The sequence below is a fragment of the Schistocerca cancellata genome, chromosome 3 (assembly GCF_023864275.1).
Source record: "Schistocerca cancellata isolate TAMUIC-IGC-003103 chromosome 3, iqSchCanc2.1, whole genome shotgun sequence".
Classification (NCBI taxonomy): Eukaryota; Metazoa; Arthropoda; class Insecta; order Orthoptera; family Acrididae; genus Schistocerca; species Schistocerca cancellata.
The window spans coordinates 584,441,423-584,461,453 of record NC_064628.1 but is presented as its reverse complement, the minus strand read 5'-3'; the positions used below and the strand labels follow the sequence as shown (position 1 = coordinate 584,461,453).

The window sequence follows — 20,031 nt, the reverse complement described above, 5'->3', positions numbered from 1 at the left end:
TCCTCATCAAATCACGGTCGTAAGGCACCAATTGTAAGACGTTGGTCATTGTCATCTTAGCAAAGTTGTACTCCCAGAGTAGACCTTGCACCGCTGGATAGATCTTGCCACAAAAAATATTCACACCCTTGTCAGTGATCATGGCAGAACACCACGATACGGCTGCTCAGACCGTAACAGGGCTGACACTGGTCGGATCACAAAACTGGGTCGATAATGCCTACTTGCAAGCTCGACCTGAAATTGGAAACCTCATGAGCGACGATTTATCGTGCTGGATGAGTAAAGCTAGTATTTCTGAAGCGATCCATTTTGGAGGCCACCATTGTTTGCAGTGTACTGTTTCATATTGAGTCTCGTTATGTTATTAGCGGGCTGCAGATATACAAGACATAGCTATTTTATATTCGGGTAGAGTTATTTTTTAATGATACGCATGACATTGTAAACTCACGCACTGTGTGCAATAATTTCCAGCGCTAAGATATCGTCTTACAATTAGCACGAAAATCCTTTCAGAAAGATGTTTATGGAAACTATGTAGTGACGACACCTTTCTGACAGGTGGACAAATACAAATTCTTCAAGCTTGTAGTTAATCTTGCGACAGTAGCAAATTTAGAAAACAAGTATCCTGTACATTAAAAGGTGAACTACTACGTATCACTACAGAGAAAGGTACTGCAAAACGATAATAAAAACTTAGAAAGCGGTAAGTTCAGTCGGAATGGCAGTGTTGTTACACGAATAAATCTTCAGAGTTCTTTCATACTGTCACACCCACGCTGCGGCAGGAAACCGTAGAGTAGCAACAGTGGGTTGGTAGAGGAACGTGAGGCCTCGACTCTATTCTTACTTATGCGAGGCATGCTACCACCTGTTCGGCCGGCCGAAGTGGCCGAGCGGTTCTAGGCGCTACAGTCTGGAACCGCGCGACCGCTACGGTCACAGGTTCGAATCCTGCCTCGGGCATGGATGTGTGTGATGTCCTTAGGTTAGTTAGGTTTAATTAGTTCTAAGCTCTAGGGGACTGATTGCCTCAAATGTTAAGTCCCATAGTGCTCAGAGCCATTTGAACCATTTGAACCTACCACCTGTTCAGTACTGAGGAAATTGGATATTTTTTTTATATTTCGTCCTACTCAGATACTCAGATCCATTGATATAGAATTCTTCTTCATTGGTTAACAGTTTCTAGCTGACACGTCCATGCTCAAACTACACACCTTGTTATTAACCGTATTATACAGGCTGTTTCCGTAAGAGCATGCAAAAATTTAACAGGACGTAGAGAATGCTCCACTGAACAATTTCAGACAGGGTTCAAAAATGGTTCAAATGGCTCTGAGCACTATGGGACTTAACGTCTGTGGTCATCAGTCCCCTAGAACTTAGAACTACTTAAACCTAACTAACCTAAGGGCATCACACACATCCATGCCCGAGGCAGGATTTGAACCTGCGACCGTAGCGGTCACGCGGTTCCAGACTGAAGCGCCTAGAACCGTACGGCCACACGGCCGGCTTGAGATAGGGAACCTGGGGTCGAAGAAGCCAACTGATGGAGATATGGAAGTAAACTTGTCCAGCGCTTTGTCTTGCATTACTGTTTTCCAGCTTATTTACTACTAACGTGCGTACAGGTTTACACGTACTGTACTGTTTATTTACATGTACACTGTTTATTTCCTGCAAGGAAACAAGGAGGCCGAGCCTGATTACCGGGAAATCATGATGCAGGTTTTGTTTACTTTACTTGTCCATAAGGCGGCACTGTTGTGCCGTATTTACGTTGACCCATCACAGAACGTGCTACGAATCAATGACACCCATTCACTACTCAGTGCTAATCAGAGACGTACAGTACCGTACGATGGAGTAGTACCGGTACAGTATTTCCTGGTCGCAGGACTGGAAGGGTAGGTCCTATTATATGGCCTGCGAAGTCACGTGACCTGAATCCCCTTGATTATTTCCTATGGCCGTCAGTTTCAGCACATTTTGTAATATACTGTATAAATGGTACGTTCATTTTGTCAATGATGCTACAGTTAACCAATGTAAATAAAAAAGTACATACTAAAAGGGATTCTATTCCTATTACCTCCGTAAGCTGGCTTCTCCAAACCCAGGTTTCCTACCTCAAATTGTTCCGTGGAGCAACCTCTATGTCCTGGTAAATTTTTGCACGCACTTACGGAAACACCCTTTTACGGTTAATAGCAAGGTGTGTAGTCTGAGAATGGGCTTGCCGGTCCGAAACTGGTTATCACTGCAGCAGAATTTTATGTCAATGCAGCTGAGACTGGCGACTTCTCAAGAATTTATTCGTGTAGCTTCTAACCTTCGAGGCAAGCTACTGATCATCCTATACTTGCCCGTGCTGCACCTAGCAAGTTTCCTGTATTCATGCGACGGAGTACCGGCCGGAGCGGCAACTGTTGAACTGTATGCTTTGCCTATCCTTTATGGACACCTCCTACCGAATGTAAGGTTACTATCATTACCTCTCTAAAGTCGTCATTAGTTTTATTTCAAATTTCACTAATTTCTCCGATAAATGTTGTACCTGCATTGACGAGATAGCACCTACACGCAGCTGTGACTGAAATAGTAGAAATAAAAATTCATGCTGTTTTCTACTTTGCTTCGTAGATTGTCAAGAACAAACCTCTTTGCCTTCTTGGGAAATTTAGGAAATCCGATACACTTTTCTTACGGATATATATATTCGACCCAAATTGCAGTTCTGAAAAGCGTCAACCGAATCGAAATGGAAGATAATGGCAAGTTATGATTATCCAATAGATCTTGTGTTAACGTGAACAAAATGTCCTGTCCCTGTACTTGTAGACACTGCTTGTCCTCTGTTAATCGACCGATATTATTTTCTGATTTTTCTTTAGCTGCCTGCAATTAAAATGAGGCACAAGGAATTGGAAATACTAATAGGGGATGAATAGACAAAGAGTTTACCAATTATTCTTCGAAGATATTTCATAAATATCAGAGCAATTACTTTGTCCTATCTCAAATCGATGCACAATCCTCTGATTAGAATTACAACTGTCCCTTTTTTATGCAGACAGGAAGCGATGATGTGAAACACCATACTGGACGACCTGGAACAAGTGAAGCCGACACAGAACGGAAACGGTTGGCTTTTCAACGTTCACCGCAGAGATATTTTCGGAGCTGTTTGCGTTACCACAACTGGCTGACTGCCAAGACAAAGTCGTTTTCCAAAAAGATGGTGCAGCGTCACATTGTGCTCAGACTGTGCGAGATGTCCTCGAACAGGTGTTGCCAAATCGCTGGACTGGCTATGATGGTCCAGTTCTCTGGCCAACTAGGTCGCTTGACATTACACTCATGGACTTCAGTAGAGGTACATAAGAACAGAGTTTACCAAGCACCTGTCAGCCACATCAGTGATTTAAAGAACCGAATCGTTACTGCCATTGCCACATTTGATGCAGATACGTTGCGCCGAGTGTGGATAGAGGTTGAATACAGACTAGATGTTATGTTTGTCACCAAAGACCCACATGTGGCAATTGGCTTAATGGTATAACAACTTCGGGAGATAGTGTCTCCTAAGCCAAACATGATACGAATATCTTAATTAGTTTGGATGCTACAACACATTGAAGTTGTACTGTACATTTTGAGACACACTGTACTTTGACCCGCACGACCAAAGTTCAGATAACGCCGGTGAGGTTCTCCACTTCTGTCACCAGTACGTGCGCTTCTGTGACCGTACAGGAAGGACTGGATCTTAGTACAGGAAACACGAACTTGTAAGAAAGGTAAATCGTATTCGACCTACAGGAAATGTATTCGCAGCTGCGAATACGAACAATCATCAGTTATATAAGCGAAGGACGACAATGAAAACTGATGTCAGACCGGGATTCGAACCCGGATTTCCCGCTTTACGCGAGCGGTCGCCTTAATCGCTTTGACAACCCGTGCACGACCTACAGCCAGATACAAACTTCCACACGTCGTCGTTCCTGCACCAGAACCTGTATTGGTATACATATTGTGTAATTCCCTTACGGGGGAGGACATTTTAATTGAAAGTCGCCACTTGGTATCGGTGGATAAATAAAATACTGGAGTGTTGTGTTGTTGAGAAGGACGACGTAACGTTTGTTTGGACATGCAAACATGTACGAAGCATCGTTCTTCTTAAAAACACAGGCACTGTAATTTTGTATTGGACCTGTTAGTGAGCAAGGGCTTTGAAATATCAGTAACGCCCGATCTGAATGAACAGGGCTTCAAATCATACGGTAATTAGATTACGAACAATTGTCTTTCAGCTTCAGCCTGTATATTCGAATCTAGATATTCTGAGAAATCGATGAGTTGTGCTATAACTATTCCAGATACTCGTACATTTAAATTTTAACGTGAAACAGATATACAGAAACCTATGGCCACTTGCGCGCTACACTTCTCACCATTTCGCTCGAATAGCCCGGTATCTGCAAAAACGACAAGACTGTAGCCACTTCTGGTCCAGAGAGGAGACTGAAGCCCGCTGGGGCAGGTGAGGCAGCGAGCGGCCCGTGCAGGCGACAGGTTGTGCACGCGGCTCGGCTCGCCGTTTATTCCTTCCCATTTGCAGCGGGCTGCGGCGCTTTGTGTCCGACTGCAGAGCTCGCCTCCTCCCTGCGACAGGTTGTGCACGAGGCGGGCTACGCCGGCCAGGGGCTCAGCTCGTGGGAACCCGCCGGCCGGCGCGGCAGGTACGTCAACGATTCTCGCAGCTCTCCGCTCTGACCTCTGACCGGCGGCTGGCCCCAAACCCGCGGTGAGTCCATCTTCTGCAGTTTCCTCACATTCAGTTGACAAAACCACGTGCTTCGGTGTACAGCCGGAACAAAGCTGGCTTGCGTAGCGTACGTTGTATTGCTTTTCCAGACATGCTTGCTGTCCCTGCAGAAAGGGTCGATATTCAGTCCATATAATAAGCGCTCTAAACTGCATACCTAAAGTGCTATGAGCACTTCCTAATGCAAATTCTTTGCTTCCCGCGTTTTGGGAGGTGGTAGTATGGACCAAAACAAGAAAAAGAAGCGTAGTAAAAATGGGCTCTAAAGTGCATATCTTAAGGGCTGTGCGCACTTGTTCATTTTCGCTACTGTCGAACACATACCTTCTACTGTAGAATTGCTCGTAGCTCTTAAGGTTTGCACTTGAGAGCCATCTTTATTGGATATTTTTTCTCGTTTTTCTCCATACTAATATCTCTTAAAAGGGTTTGCAGAAAAACAGATTTATTTCACAGTATCGAAGATGAAGTGCTCGTAGCCTTTAAGGTGCTCATTTTAGAGCCCATGTTTACTAGGATTTCTTGTTTGGAATGAGCATTCCTGTTACATCCCTGAATATTGACCATTTCTCCTGGGACGTGCTGCATTCGGAAGCTTGCAGAAACATATGCAGCCGGGAACACATTACCGCAACTTATATACTGAAACGAAAACGCTACAATTAGCCCGTTTCTAAAACCAGATAAAACAACAGGAACTGTCGCTTCGTTTCAGGCTACGCTGCCATCCGTTTTTGTGGACGAACAGCCACTACGTAATTTCGAATCCGTTTAGTGCATCAGTTTCACGAAACCTGTTCCCCTGCTTCAAGTAGTCCTCTACAGAGAAGAAGCTTATAACTTTATTGAAAGGTATGTCCATATTTGCACCTGCAGTATAGAAATGGTGGAAGTTTATCGACAACGCTGTTGCTTCCCGACCCGACCAAGACGTATGTTCTCCATTTCTGTCAGTTTTATGATTGTAATGCTGCCTGCAAGACGAAGAGGGCCATGCTGTAACGTCACGAATTTGGAAATCACTTTAACATTCCATTACGGATGACAAACTCATTTACCATGTCCTTGCGACCGCTGTCTTGCCCCAGACGCTTGGAAGCACACAAGATGCATCATAATATCGAAAACTGACGCAGATGAAAGCATGCGATGACAAAAGCGAAAACGTTCCGGCAAACATCGGTCCGCAAAAGTGCCGTTTGAGAGAAACAGCGAATACGCCACAACGACCCGCAACTAACTTCTGTATGAAACGTTATCCTAGTTAGTTCAAATGCACATGAAGTGCACACTCTTCGATAAAGCTCAGATTTTACCCATGATCTACCGCAAAAACTAATACAATATTACTTCAGCGGGTTGCATGTTACAGTTTATTGTCCACTCGTATCTGTTAAAGGTGTCCCATGTGTAGCCGTCGCAGATACACGCAATACTGCACTCTTATCTACAGTGACCTGTGATTTATCTTAAATAAATCAGCTCCTAAGTCTTGAGAAGACCGTCCAATCTGCTACTCCAGTTCTTCAACCGTATTGACGGAAGTACTGTTAACTTCACGCCTGAGATAGCCCCAGACAGAAAATTCCAGATGTTTGATGACAGGTGATCTACGAGACAGAGGTGCACGTCCTGTTCCATCTATCCATCTTGGACCATACTCGACGTCATATTTCATCTCACGTCAACAACAAAACGCGCAGGTGCCCCAGCTTGCTTCTACCACAATCCCCAACCATGAACTGTGAGTGAAATTTGAGCCCAATTAGATAGACACTTAATCGAATAGCTTAAATTTCAAATCCATTTCTACTAAGCAGGACAATATTTTATACGTGCAAAATGTGTATACACTGAAGTCATCATTATTGCACACAAATATAGCGGCGGTTGTACCAACACCCGTCAGAAGATTATTTGGTGTACATAAATATTTCATATCGTTGTCAGTAGCATCTTATAACCACATATCTGTATTATCTTTCAAATGGCTTGATCGCAGGTCCATGCTTACTGGGAGGATTTTTGTTCTATTATCGTATATTTTCACCTCTGTCAGTTTTCGCTATTAGTTATAATGCACCCTGTACACCACTGTCTTCCGGATGCAAGCTAAAAAGTCCAACAACAGCAGCGAAATGATGCAACGTTATGCTTAAGAAAATAAATACGCGAAATTTATGAAGTATGTGAGAGGCAGTGGGTTTCATAACTCAAAGTAATTTACTAATTTCTACTGAATGACGTTGCAGAGCACATGTCTACTGCAAATACATGCAAAGAGCTCATTGAAAAAATGCATTATAATTAGAGCGAATATAAGAAAATTAATTAATTAGTTTGGTAAGAGTATTTTTCACTGAACACGTTGATTGAATAAACGAAATTCTACTGTGTATGTCGCACAGTTATTTCCTTTCTGTTATGCTACAGCTTCATGGTTGCTGTTGTTCCTAAGTAACGGGCCGATTTTTTACTTCTGAAATTGCTTGCACCCAAAAAGTTACAAACAGGAGTAAAGGACGTACATATGAACTTTACTAATATTAAATTCGAACTTTTTTTAACGTTATATATATATTCCTTACGATCAACCTATGGAATCTATATCGAACACCACACCCAAATACTTTACATATAAAATTCACAGCTATTTCGAACAAGTACATTGGATAACTTCAGACGAGGAGAGAAAATGAGTATTAATAACATTTTCCTGAACGTAGTCGTTATATAAACTATGTCAGAGAATAAGTCATTACGATATTACGCTATGGCTTGAAATTTTGGATGGTACTCTTAAGTTGTACGTATTTTCGCCCACGTATAACCGATTCCCGGGACACAGCCGACTGTGTCTCCTGTTGCTGCCACTGTTCTTGCTGCCTCTGTTCTCCCCCTCCGTGGTTTAGAAATGTCCCTCTGTCCCTTTTTATGTTTGGTGCAATTTCTTTTCCGTACCAATTACGAATAACTTGTTTCAAGGTATCGCCGGGAGAAACATTTATGCAGAAACAAACCAATAATGAGGATAAGCCATTATTTGCACATTCTATTCTCTCTCGCAGTCTTCCGGTACTTTGTCTCAGAGAAGACTGATATGGCAAGTCATTACTTCTCACTCAAAATATAATCCATAGGTATCTGTTGCGAAATCTCTGGATGCCGAAATGCTGTTCCTAGCACGGCAACAACTCACATTTTTAATTATTTCTCTTAAATAGCCTTCACATCAAATAGACGTGCGTTCAGATGCAGTATCAAAAACGTCTTTCTTATATCAAGGAGAACAAGCTCCGTCGGTATGTTTACTTAATAATGTTGCCTCTGTTTCAGTCTACAGTGTTACATTCCACAGCCTCTTACATCTACGATTCCGAATTAAGGGAATTATTATGTTCTGGTGCTATTCTCATTTATTATTTTCTTTTAATGATTCTTCTAAATGCACTTTACTTTTAATATCAACGCCAACCTTTGAGAAACAATGACTAAATAGCCTTATTTCTTCAGTTAGAAATGTTCCTCCAAATTCCTTCGCTGCTGTTCCTAGTTGCTTTGCGTAAAAGATTGTCTTTATTGGTTTTTCACTTTTAATATTGGCATCTGCTATTTCTAAATAGTTTAAATTTATCCTCTATTTCTAAATATCATGCCCCAGAGGATTACAGCTGGCAACGTCTCCTCCAACTGAATACTTACGCCATCTAATTTTCATAAATAAAAGAAACAGACACACAATCACTCGATTTTTCCATCTTACGATGCGGGCATCACGTGAACTGAGCAACTGCTCACCCAGCTGGTTGGGTGACAGAGGAAAAAACTTAAAACAAGAACCAGTACAGGCGTTTGCCACTCTAAGGCTGTAATTACACCGATGAAGACAGCAATTACGAGTATTCAGTTTTTAATTCAGGTAGACTAAAGTCAATTTCGCGAAATTATAGTGAAATTAACATTTCAGGTTACTTCATGTATACATTGGATATTGAATTTCCTTGTATAGCTTCTGATAAAGTGTAATATTACGACAGAAAATGATCTGCCGTGGGCAGGAACCGCCATAATTGCTCATCTATAGCCAGAAACCGTCTTATCCAATTTGGCTGTTTCCGTTTGAGTTTTAGACATTTTTATCGGTATGTAATCCCGCTTAATTGCGCTTTTCAAGCGAAGTATCGTAACAGCAGAAACTCTCATCGGTGTATCTCTTGGTTGCCGAAATTCTTAAGAACTAACGTACGACAGAACTTAGTAGCATAAAATTTCGCTTCATATCAATGAATGAAGAGTGCGTACAATCAGTGAAACCCACAAAGCCGCCATTACTACTCAGTAGCTACAACGACCAAAGGTTTTAAAACATGTTGTAGTTTCATTTAAAACTTTGTACTCACCAGTCGATGGCGCAGCAACTTTTACGTCCATTCAAAAAGCTTACCTGCAAAGAAATGAAAACAATTGATTGCTTTGGTTTAATTTCATAGCATTCCGTTAATAATAAATTAATTTTAATATTATTATTAGCGACGTATGAAAGCGCCGAACTTCGCTGTTATAAATAAACTGGTAGTAATCATACTAAATGGTTCCTCCTCCTCTGCTCGGCAGAACAATTTATGGTAGCACTGCATTCCGAACCCCGGTTAAGTACACAAATTAATACTGTACAATGTAGACAAATTTGCGATTTCATTTATGAATATATAATTATATTTTAAGTCATTTGTGGTCAATATCTTCGTGTCATGAATTTCCAAAATCATTTAAGACAGTGTCACTTTGCTACCGTATTAACAAGTTACAAACGTTCAAATGCAACAACGTTTTGCAGATGTTGCACGGAATTTTTCAAATTGGTCATTTTTTCTGTAAAATACGTTAAGAATACTACGTACAGCAATTACGACTTTTATTATTTCTCGTGCGCGAAACAACATTCGCTAACAAGTATTTGAAATTGCATTTCCGTCAGTGAATTTTAGCTAATAGCGATGACAGAAAATACAGCTTCGTAGTTGAGACTTGACAGGAAACGAGTGAATTATTGTGTTAATTGTTATGACATTTGTCGAATATCATTTCAAGCAACACCGCAGTACCTGAATCGCATTACAGTAATTATCGTCAGGATTTGATACGAGAACAAAAAGAAACAACATATTTAGCTTTACTTTGAGTGCCTCCACCATTGTTTAGTGATGTCCGTAGCTTGTATATAATTGTAATATGATAATAGTAATAATATGAAAGACGCTGTTCAACTTAACCCTTTCCATATGCAATATATTCTGCAGGATTTTCACGCTTAATTACTTGCACGATGACTAACTGAGCTTACTAAATTGGTTAAATGGTCAGCCTGGTCGTCACATTCGTTTGTTATATCTTTTTATTTTAGGCTTCTTCTTCCAAGTTGAAGAGAGCAGCGATTTGTCTTTCCCCTTTAGTTTTATATTGTTAGAAGCACTTGTACCGTTTTTGGTACGATCTTATTCCGTTCTACGAATACATCTTAAAATTAGACTTTTTCTCGTTTTATATGTCCCTACATCGATGTGCGTCTTGTTTTTTCTCTATATTTTTGTATTTTCAGTCGATTTCAATAGTTCCTTTAGTTCCATGCCAATTAATTTCAAGTTCCTACCACATATTAAACAGAAAAGTAATGGCGTCAAGACTATTTTCATATGAAGGAACAAACATCGATTACATTCAGAAAATCATTTAGAGCTGACGTCTTAAGCAGAGTAAAGTAAGTGCATTGAATTTTGAAAGTGAGTAAAATCATACTTTCAAAAACACCACAGGCTCGTCTTATGAGTTAACAAAGGAAGACCCTAAGACACCTGCATCCATGAACGAGTGTTAAAACGTTGTTGGTTTGGTTTCAACTATATGTTTTTGCAATGAAAATATACGAGTAAACAACCACAGAAGAACCTAAATTTATTCCAAATCAATCAACATATGACTAGTGCAGACTTATTGTATAGTCTTCATAACTATGAAAGGAATCAAGTTTGTCACGTCAAGCGAATAACGGCGGTTTTAACAGAAAACTAGCACTGTGGAAATGGCGTGTCCTTCAGAAAGAACTAATCTGGCGCTTGCGGAAAAACTAAGTAACATGGAAGTATATTAATAATTTTTTTTATTGTAACGACTGCTGATAGTCTCTCATGCAATCTCTGACGACTTGGAGGAAATTTCGAGAAACGCATATGAGAAGACGCTTCATTCTTGTAGAATGTCACAACTGTCATCCAAAGCCTACCACGACAACTTATTCCAGACTCCATTGCCCAAGTGATCATGCGGCCATATTTAGATTTACAGTGTCTCTCTTCCCAACACAGCATTCATCGGGAAAAAATTTACAGTTCTTCAAATGTATTTTAGTTAGACGTCTTTCTCAATTCTGCAAAAAACAAGCAGTTCCATTAGTAAGACCGTGGCAGATCCTACCCACTCCCCTAGTCCCCATGGTCATTGCTGTCATTTTCTGTAACAAGACGAGGAGAAGGTGTAGTGTCTTGATTAAAACAAAGCTAAACGTAAATGTAACACGGATTGTGTGTTGGTTAACACGTCCGGTAACAACAGTCCTGCGTTGGAAAGTACCCGCAGTCTTCTAATTACGTGGTTACTTGTGAGTTAGGGCAACTCAAACATCACTGCAATGGAATAAGTCTCAGGTGTTCTGTGGTTCGAACTGGGAAGGAAGAGTATGGTTTATCGTCCCCTTTCCGACGAGCTCACTGAAGAAGTGTTAGGGAAGGACTGGGAGGGGAATCGGCCACGCCTTTTTCAACAAAACCATCCTGACATTTACCTTAAGCAGTTTAAAGAAACAATACTAAGATTATTGTTAATGTCCCCTCTAGTACTGATATTTAATGTAAGTTTTAGAAAAAAAATGGATCATATATACAAAAAGACTAGATTATTGCCCTAGTCATGTTGCTTAGGTAATCACCAAACTGTTACATGCATTCAGAAAACCTTTCGTGAAAAAATACATTTTGTAACTTCATTTGTCTGCAGCTATCTCTTTAGTACTAAGCGTAACAGAAATGATTACATTTTCAGTTAAGGTTTCGAGGTACACTGAGGTGATGCATTTGACTAGTATGGCTGGACGTTCGCAGTAGCCCTTACTGTCATATTCAGACAATCCCACGCAGTAAGCTTACACACATTTTACTGCACGTATTGCCACATACTAGCGCTTGTCGTATGCGATCATAAGTCAATCCAGTTTCAGACTATCAGCTAGACCGACCATGTAAAAAGTTGCCACACACTTCTATGTAACGTGTTCAATGCGAGGAGCTCATAGGAGAATGCGGCATTTCTACATACATATTACTGGAACAGTAGGTACTGACAGCTGTAGATATTACCTAACTATCGGTTTAAGTCATAGTTGCAAATTAGTAACACCAATTATTTACAAAAGAATAGAGAAACTGCGGAAACCGACGTCGGGGAAGGTTATTTTGGGTTCCGGAGAAACGTAGAAACACGCAAAGCAATATTAACCCTACTACTTCTCTTTGAAGATAAGTTAAGGAAAGGAAAACCTACGTTTATAGCATTTGCAGATTTAGAAAAAGTTTTGGCAATATTGACTGGAATACACTTTTTGAAATTCCGACGGCAGCAGGGGCAAAACATAGGGGCACAATGCTATGTTCAACTTGTACAGAAACCAGTCGACAGTTATAAGAGTAGAGGGACATGAGATGTAAGCAGTGGTTGAGAAGGGAGAGAGTCAAGGTTGTACCCTATTCCCTAAGTTGTTCAATCTGTAAATTGAGCAAGCAGTAAAACGAACCAGAGAAAAATTTGGGGAAGCAATTAAAGTTCAAGGAGAATAAATAAAAATCTTTAAGTTTTACGATGACATTGTAATCCTTTCAGAGACAGCAAAGGACTTGGAAGAGCAGTTGAACGGAATGGACAGTGCCTTGTAAAAAGGATATAAGATGAACATCAACAAGGCAAAACAAGGGTAACGGAAAGTAACAGATTTAAATCACGTGATGCTGAAGGAAATAGATTAGAATCAAAGACACAAAAGTAGCAATTGAGCTTTGCTATTTGGGTAGTAAAATAAATCCCATAAATTTAGACAATTTAGTCTACTGATTGCAGTGACCCGATGCTTATTTAAGTTAAAATGAACAGTCGAGATTGCAACAATATGGCTTTTACATCAGCCTAAACCAGTAAATAAATAAATTTTATTGAAATATTGACTGTTCATTTTAACTTGAGTAAAATAACTGATGATGGCCGAAGTAGAGAGGATATAAAACGTGGATTGGCAATGGCAAGAAAAGCGACTCTGAAGAAAAGAGATTTGTTGATATCGAACGTAGATTTAAATGTTAGGAAGTCGTTTCTGAAGGTGTTTGGAGTATAGCGATATGGAAACGTGGACGATAAACAGTACAGCAAGGAGAGAACAGAACCTTTTGGAATGCGGTGCTACAGAAGAATGCTGAAGATTAGATGGTAACTGCTGAGGCGGCGATCATCATCATCATCATCATCATCATCATCATCATCATCATCAACAACAACAACAAGTTTTCTGCCATATTAGCAGGTCTTTTGCGTCCCTATTCCTGCGATCCGTTGTTTTCTTCTTAATGTTGTCGTATGTACTGCCGTTCTTCACATCACGCAGGCACTGAAATAAATTCCTCCCTTGCCTCCTCTTTCCTTCAACATACCCTTCGAAGATTGTTTTTATAAGCTCCTCTTTCTTAATATATATACAATCTAGTGTAGTTTCCTTTTTTTAATTACAGCTTGTAACTGACTTTGCACTCCCAGTCTTCTCAGTACCTCTTCATTTTTCACTCTACCCATCCAAATTATTCTCTCCATTCTCTGCCGTGTCCACATTTCAGAAGTCTCGAGTCTTGCTCTGTCGTTCTACCTGAGTGTCCACGTTTCAGCCACATACCCGGAGGACACTCCATACGAAACATTTAGTAGCCTTTTCTTTATATTTTTGCCCACACTGTTGCAGAAAATTTTCCTTTGCTTATAAAGTGCCTCTTTCGCCATTGCTATTCTGTTATTAATTTCTGTGCTGGACCTCCAGTCAGTTTCTCTCCTGCTTTCTAGATATTTAAAGCTCTGCAAATGTTCTAATTTTTCTCCATTCAGCATTATCATTATCTTTACATTTCTTCCCAATACCATTACTTCTGTTTTCTTTGTATTTATCTTCATTCCATAAGTCTCTCCTTAACCTCCTCCTGTATTCTTTTTCATCTGTCACTAGAAGGATCATGTCGTCTCCAAACGTCCAACACCATACTCTTCTTTCCCTGATTTTTAACCCCTTATCATGCAGTGGATAGTGTCAATCATATTTTATAAGTACTAATTAAGAAGGGTAGGAGACAGAGAGCAGCCTTATCTTACAGCTTTTTCTAGTTCTGTCCGGTCGGTTCTTTCTCTTCTCTTTTTTATTGACACTTCCTGGTTTAATACGATTTAAATATAATCAGTTTATAAGTTATTTGGATTTCCAATCCAACCTTTTTCCCTCATTATAGTTGCAAGTTTATCCCGGGCCACATTTCCAAATGGTGTAGTCCATGTCTATAAAACACAATAAACCTCTCTCCAAAACTTAGCAAGAGTCGTCTTGCAATTCTTGTGCCTGTATTCCGTCTAAAACCAAATTGCTTTTCCGCCGAATTCTCCTCCATTACTTTTCGTAGCCTTCTATTAATGATTCTTATCATAACTTTGCCTGGATATAAATGAGGCTGATTATACTATTCTAACTGCATTTCTTAGTTCCTTGTTCTTTGGTTCTGAATCATTACTGTTGGCAGGAAGTCCTCTAGCCATTCACCACTGCTGTATTTTGTTACTTCTTCTTGGTTCAAACATTTTAGTGTTTCTCTGAGAAGATATTGAACAGGATTGCCGAGGAAATGAATTTGTGACACAACTTGACCTAAAGACGGGATCGGTTGACAGCACACATTCTGAGACATCGAGAGACCACCGATTTAATGCTGGAGTGTGTGTGCGTCGGGGGGGGGGGGGGGGGAGGAGGAGGTTAAAAATTGTAGAGGAAGATATCAAGAGATGTATACAGTAAGCAGTTTCAAAAGTATGTAGGTTGTAGCAGTTATTCGGACATGTTCAAATGTGTGTGAAATCTTATGGGACTTAACTGCTAAGGTCATCAGTCCCTAAGCTTAAACACTACTTAACTTAAATTATCCAAAGGACAACCACACACACCCATGCCCAAGGGAGGACTCGAACCTCGGGACCAACCGCACAGTCCATGACTGCAGCGCCTGAGACCGCTCAGCAAATCCCGCGCGGCGTTATTCGGAGGTAAAGAAGCTTGCACATTATGGAGTAACATGGAGAGCTGCATTAAACCAATCTTTGTAGTGAAGACCACAACAACAGCATTTAGTGACAGGCAGGTTAACGGCGGTATTGTTAGCGAATTTAGGCTTCCTTTCGTCGGCAAACACATGAGAAAGGTGTTTCATTGCATATTAACAAGAAACACTTATTATGACTTTAAGTACCTGAATAATGATAACTGAAACCAACAGTGGTATTGTAATCCAAAGTCAATTATTCAAAACATGCTACCAGTTTCGACGCCAAAAAACGTCATCTTCAAGCCCCAAGAGTAATCTGCCATCAACGTAAAAACCACAGTGACAAAGACCAACGTACAACGTTGCCTTCACAGGGAAACAGTACAATTTATTAAGTACGTTACGCCAGCATGTGCAGCCAATAAAGTCGAGTGCACTGGGGCAAAACAACTCAAGTCAGTATCTTCGTACCAGTAACAAGCCCACCAATGGTCAGACGACAGCTCCGCTGGTCTTTGCCTTCGTGGTTCGTACGTCGATGGAAGATTATACTTGGGGCCTGAAGATGACGGACGCTTTTCGGCGTCGAAACTGGTAGCACGTTTTGAATAAACGACGCTGGATTACAATACAGCTGTTGGGGTCAATTATCATTATTCCAGTACTTCATGTCCAGTTGCTGCCTCACTGTGCTCGATGGATTACCACTTATTACGACTTTATCCCGATTTTTTTCACGTAATATCTACGATGCGGACGCGAACTGCGCACAAAGAACTTTTTCGTCTTCCTGAATGTTCCACAATTGTTCTCACGAGTATGAGCGAACCACGTTTAGTCCTCGCACTAAGGGGAAGTCCAGGGACGTTACTCGGAACTTCCCACTGCCTCAAACGTAGTGAGAGGAGAACCAGGGTGCTACAACGATAAAAAAAAAAGGAGACGACAATGTGACCGGTAACAGATGTTCGCTTCTGGCTCTTTATCTCCAAAGTCGAACATAGTTCCATATGTATTTTGAATCAAATGTGCCACGATGTTGCCGCGTTGTTTTTGCAAAGGAGAAAATGGGACTACAGACAAGTAAATATATCTGGCAGCCCTGGAGCACCGCTGATTTCTTGGAGCTCCCAGAGATTCGTTTTGCCAGCTGAGGCTGGTGCGTGTGTGCTGTGTGGGGCGGGCGCGGCCTCTCCGCCATGCTGCACACGATCAATAGAGTGGCGAGACTGCCAGCTAACGAGCGAGACGTCAGCCTCCGCTAAATACCCGCATTACATCCCGCAAGACCGACCGCACCGCACCATGGCCGCAACCGCTGCTCGCACTCACACTAGCGTTTTTTCACGGAAGGTGTTTCTAGAAAACGTTGCCTATACTCCATGCCTCCGTATCCTGTGCAGTGACCATTATATTCTGATGAACGAACACACCGCGTTTCCGCCTATATGAGTAATTACTGTCATTAATTACCTTTTTTTAAGTCTGGAAGTCGCAATGATGACGTCTCTGCAATTAAAATGTTCATTAATTTTAATGTTGTTGTTGTTGTTGTGGTCTTCAGTCCTGAGACTGGTTTGATGCAGCTCTCCATGCTACTCTATCCTATGCAAGCTTCTTCGTCTCCCAGTACTTACTGCATCCTACATCCTTCTGAATCTGCGTAGTGTATTCATCTCATGGTCTCCCTCTACGATTTTTACCCTCCGCACTGCCCTCCAATGCTAAATTGGTGATCCCCTGATGCCTCAGAAAGGTGTCCTACCGACCGGTCCCCTCTTCTTGTCAAGTTGTGCCACAAACTCCTCTTCTCCCCAATCCTGTTCAATACCTCCTCATTAGTTATGTGATCTACCCATCTAATCTTCAGCATTCTTCTGTAGCACCACATTTCGAAAGCTTCTTGTCCAAACTATTTATCGTCCATGTTTCATTTCCATACATGGCTACACTCCATACAAATACTTTCAGAAACGACTTCCTGACACTTAAATCTATACTCGATGTTAACAAATTTCTCTTTTCAGAAACGCTTTCCTTACCATTGCCAGTCTACATTTTATATCCTCTCTACTTCGACCATCATCAGTTATTTTGCTCCCCAAATAGCAAAACTCATTTACTACTTTAAGTGTCTCATTTCCTAATCTAATTCCCTCAGCATCACCCGACTTCATTCGACTACATTCCATTATCCTCGTTTTGCTTTTGTTGATGTTCATCTTATATCCTCCTTTCAAGACACTGTCCATTCCGTTCAAGTCATTTGCTGTCTCTGACAGAAGTACAATGTCATCGGCGAACCTCAAAGTTTTTATTTCTCCTCCATGGATTTTGATACCTACTCCGAATTTTTTTTTGTTTCCTTTACTGCTTGCTCAATATACAGATTGAATAACATCGGGGAGAGGCTACAACCCTGTCTCACTCCCTTCCCAACCACTGCTTCCCTTTCATGTCCCATGACTCTTGTAACTGCCATCTGGTTTCTGTACAAATTGTAAATAGCCTTTCGCTCCCTGTATTTTACCCCTGCCACCTTTAGAATTTGAAAGAGAGTATTCCAGTCAACATTGTCAAAAGCTTTCTCCAAGTCTACAAATGGTAGAAACGTAGGTTTGCCTTTCCTTAATCTTTCTTCTAAGATAAGTCGTAAGGTCAGTATTGCCTTACGTGTTCCACGTGTTTAATACCTGTAAGGAATTTTGCCACCCTCAAATTTCGACACATGTTCATCACCCTATCACTGTTGTAGATGATATTGTAGTCTTCAGTCCGAAGGCTTGTTTGACGCAGCTCTCCACGCTTGCCTGACCTGTGCATGTGTCATCTCCACACAACTGCTGCAACCTACATCTACATCTACATGGATACTCTGCAAATCCCATTTAAGTGCCTGGCAGAAGGTTCATCGAACCACCTTCACACTTCTCTATTATTCCAATGTCGTATAGCACGCGGAAAGAACGAACACCTATATCTTTCCGTACGAGCTCTAATTTCCCTTATTTTATCGTGGTGATTGTTCTCCCGATGTAGGTCGGTGTCAACAAAAGATTTTCGCATTCGGAGCAGAAAGTTGGTGACTGGAATTTCGTGAGAAGATTCCGTCGTAACGAAAAACGCCTTTCTTTTAATGATGTCCAGCCCAAATCCTGTATCATTTCTGTGACACTCTCTCCCATATTTCGCGGTAATACAAAACGTGCTGCCTTTCTTTGAACTTTTTCGATGTACTCCATCAGTACTATCTGGTAAGGATCCCACACCGCACAGCAGTATTCTAAAACTTTAATTCATAATTGGTGAACATCGGTCTGACGGTACATGCATCACAAGATAAATAGCAAATGATAATGGCGCCTTGCTAGGTCGTAGCAAATGACGTAGCTGAAGGCTATGCTAACTATCGTCTCGGCAAATGAGAGCGTAATTTGTCAGTGAACCATCACTAGCAAAGTCGGCTGTACAACTGGGGCGAGTGCTAGGAAGTGTCTCTAGACCTGCCGTGTGGCGGCGCTCGGTCTGCAATCACTGATAGTGGCGACACGCGGGTCCGACGTAAACTAGCGGACCGCGGCCGATTTAAAGGCTACCACCTAGCAAGTGTGGTGTCTGGCGGTGACACCACAGCCCCCTTTCCCCTTTCACTTCCCTCCATTACCGAAAACCGATCCTTAATGCCTCAGGATATGTCCTATAAATCTGTCCCTTCTTTTAGAAAAGTTGTGCTATAAGGTTACTCCTTTTCCAGTTCCATTAGCTACTCAATCTACCCCTCAAATCTTCGGCTTTCTTCTGTGAAATCACATTTCATAAGCTTCTAGTTTCTCTTCTGTACTAGTTATCCTCCACGTTTTGCACTTCTACAAGGCTATACTCCAGACGAATGCCTGGAGAAAAGATTTCCTAACGCCCAAATTTATATTTGATCTTGCTGAATTTCTGTTGCTCAGAAACGAGTTTCTTGCTACGCTAGCCTTCTGATTCTGCCATCATCAATTATTCTGCTACCCAACAACCTTCAGTGTATTATTTCCTAATATTAAATAGCTCAGTATCACCTGATTTAATTCGACTACGTTCTATTACCATCGTTTTACCTTTCTTGATGTTGCGTCTTATATCCTCTTTCCGAGACGCTATCAGTTCCGTTCAAATGATATGCCAAATCTTTTGCCGTATCTGACAGAATTACAAGGTCATCATCAAACCACAATGTTTTTATTTCTTCTCCCTGAACTTTAACTTCCTTTCCAAATTTCTCCTTGACTGCCTTGCCATTTGCTCATAGTACATACTGAATAACATGGGAGGGGGAGGGGGTGGGGAGAGAGCGGCTACTGCTCTGCCTCAATCCCTTCACAACTACTGCTTCCCTTTTAACATACTTGGTAAAACAATATAGTTCTAATTCAGTTTTTGTCACCACTATTCAGAGATATATTTCTTGAACGTCACGCTTTGCCTATCTTCTCTTGCTCAGTTTCACTTCTTTACACACACACACATTTTTAAGCATATATAAAGATTCACTAGATCCAGGAAATACTTTTGTAGCTTGCTTCTGCCTCAACAGTATTCATATATACGCTGCAGGAGCTGGCGATTGTTTGTAACACAATGCAAGGATAAGAGTTAGCCTTCCCTGTGCGATTCTACATTATTATTTTTATAGAAGGTATAGAGGAGCTGGTCAAAGTATGGAAACACCGCGAGAAATGCATGCGCGAACAGAAATGCAGATGCTAGCGAAGCTTGCATGTAGCACTGCTGGTTGAGCACTCACGGCACCTGTGC

The 20,031-nt window shown here is 41.2% G+C and overlaps 1 protein-coding gene across 1 annotated transcript in view; it reads left to right on the top strand.

The window, feature by feature from the left end:
• LOC126176442 (uncharacterized) overlaps positions 1-20,031 on the top strand; it is a 197,850-nt gene that overhangs the window by 10,945 nt on the left and 166,874 nt on the right. Inside the window, exon 2 of the mRNA XM_049923599.1 lies at positions 4,489-4,760. Coding sequence (XP_049779556.1) covers positions 4,489-4,760 — 272 coding nt within the window. The remainder of the gene's footprint in view (positions 1-4,488; positions 4,761-20,031) is intronic.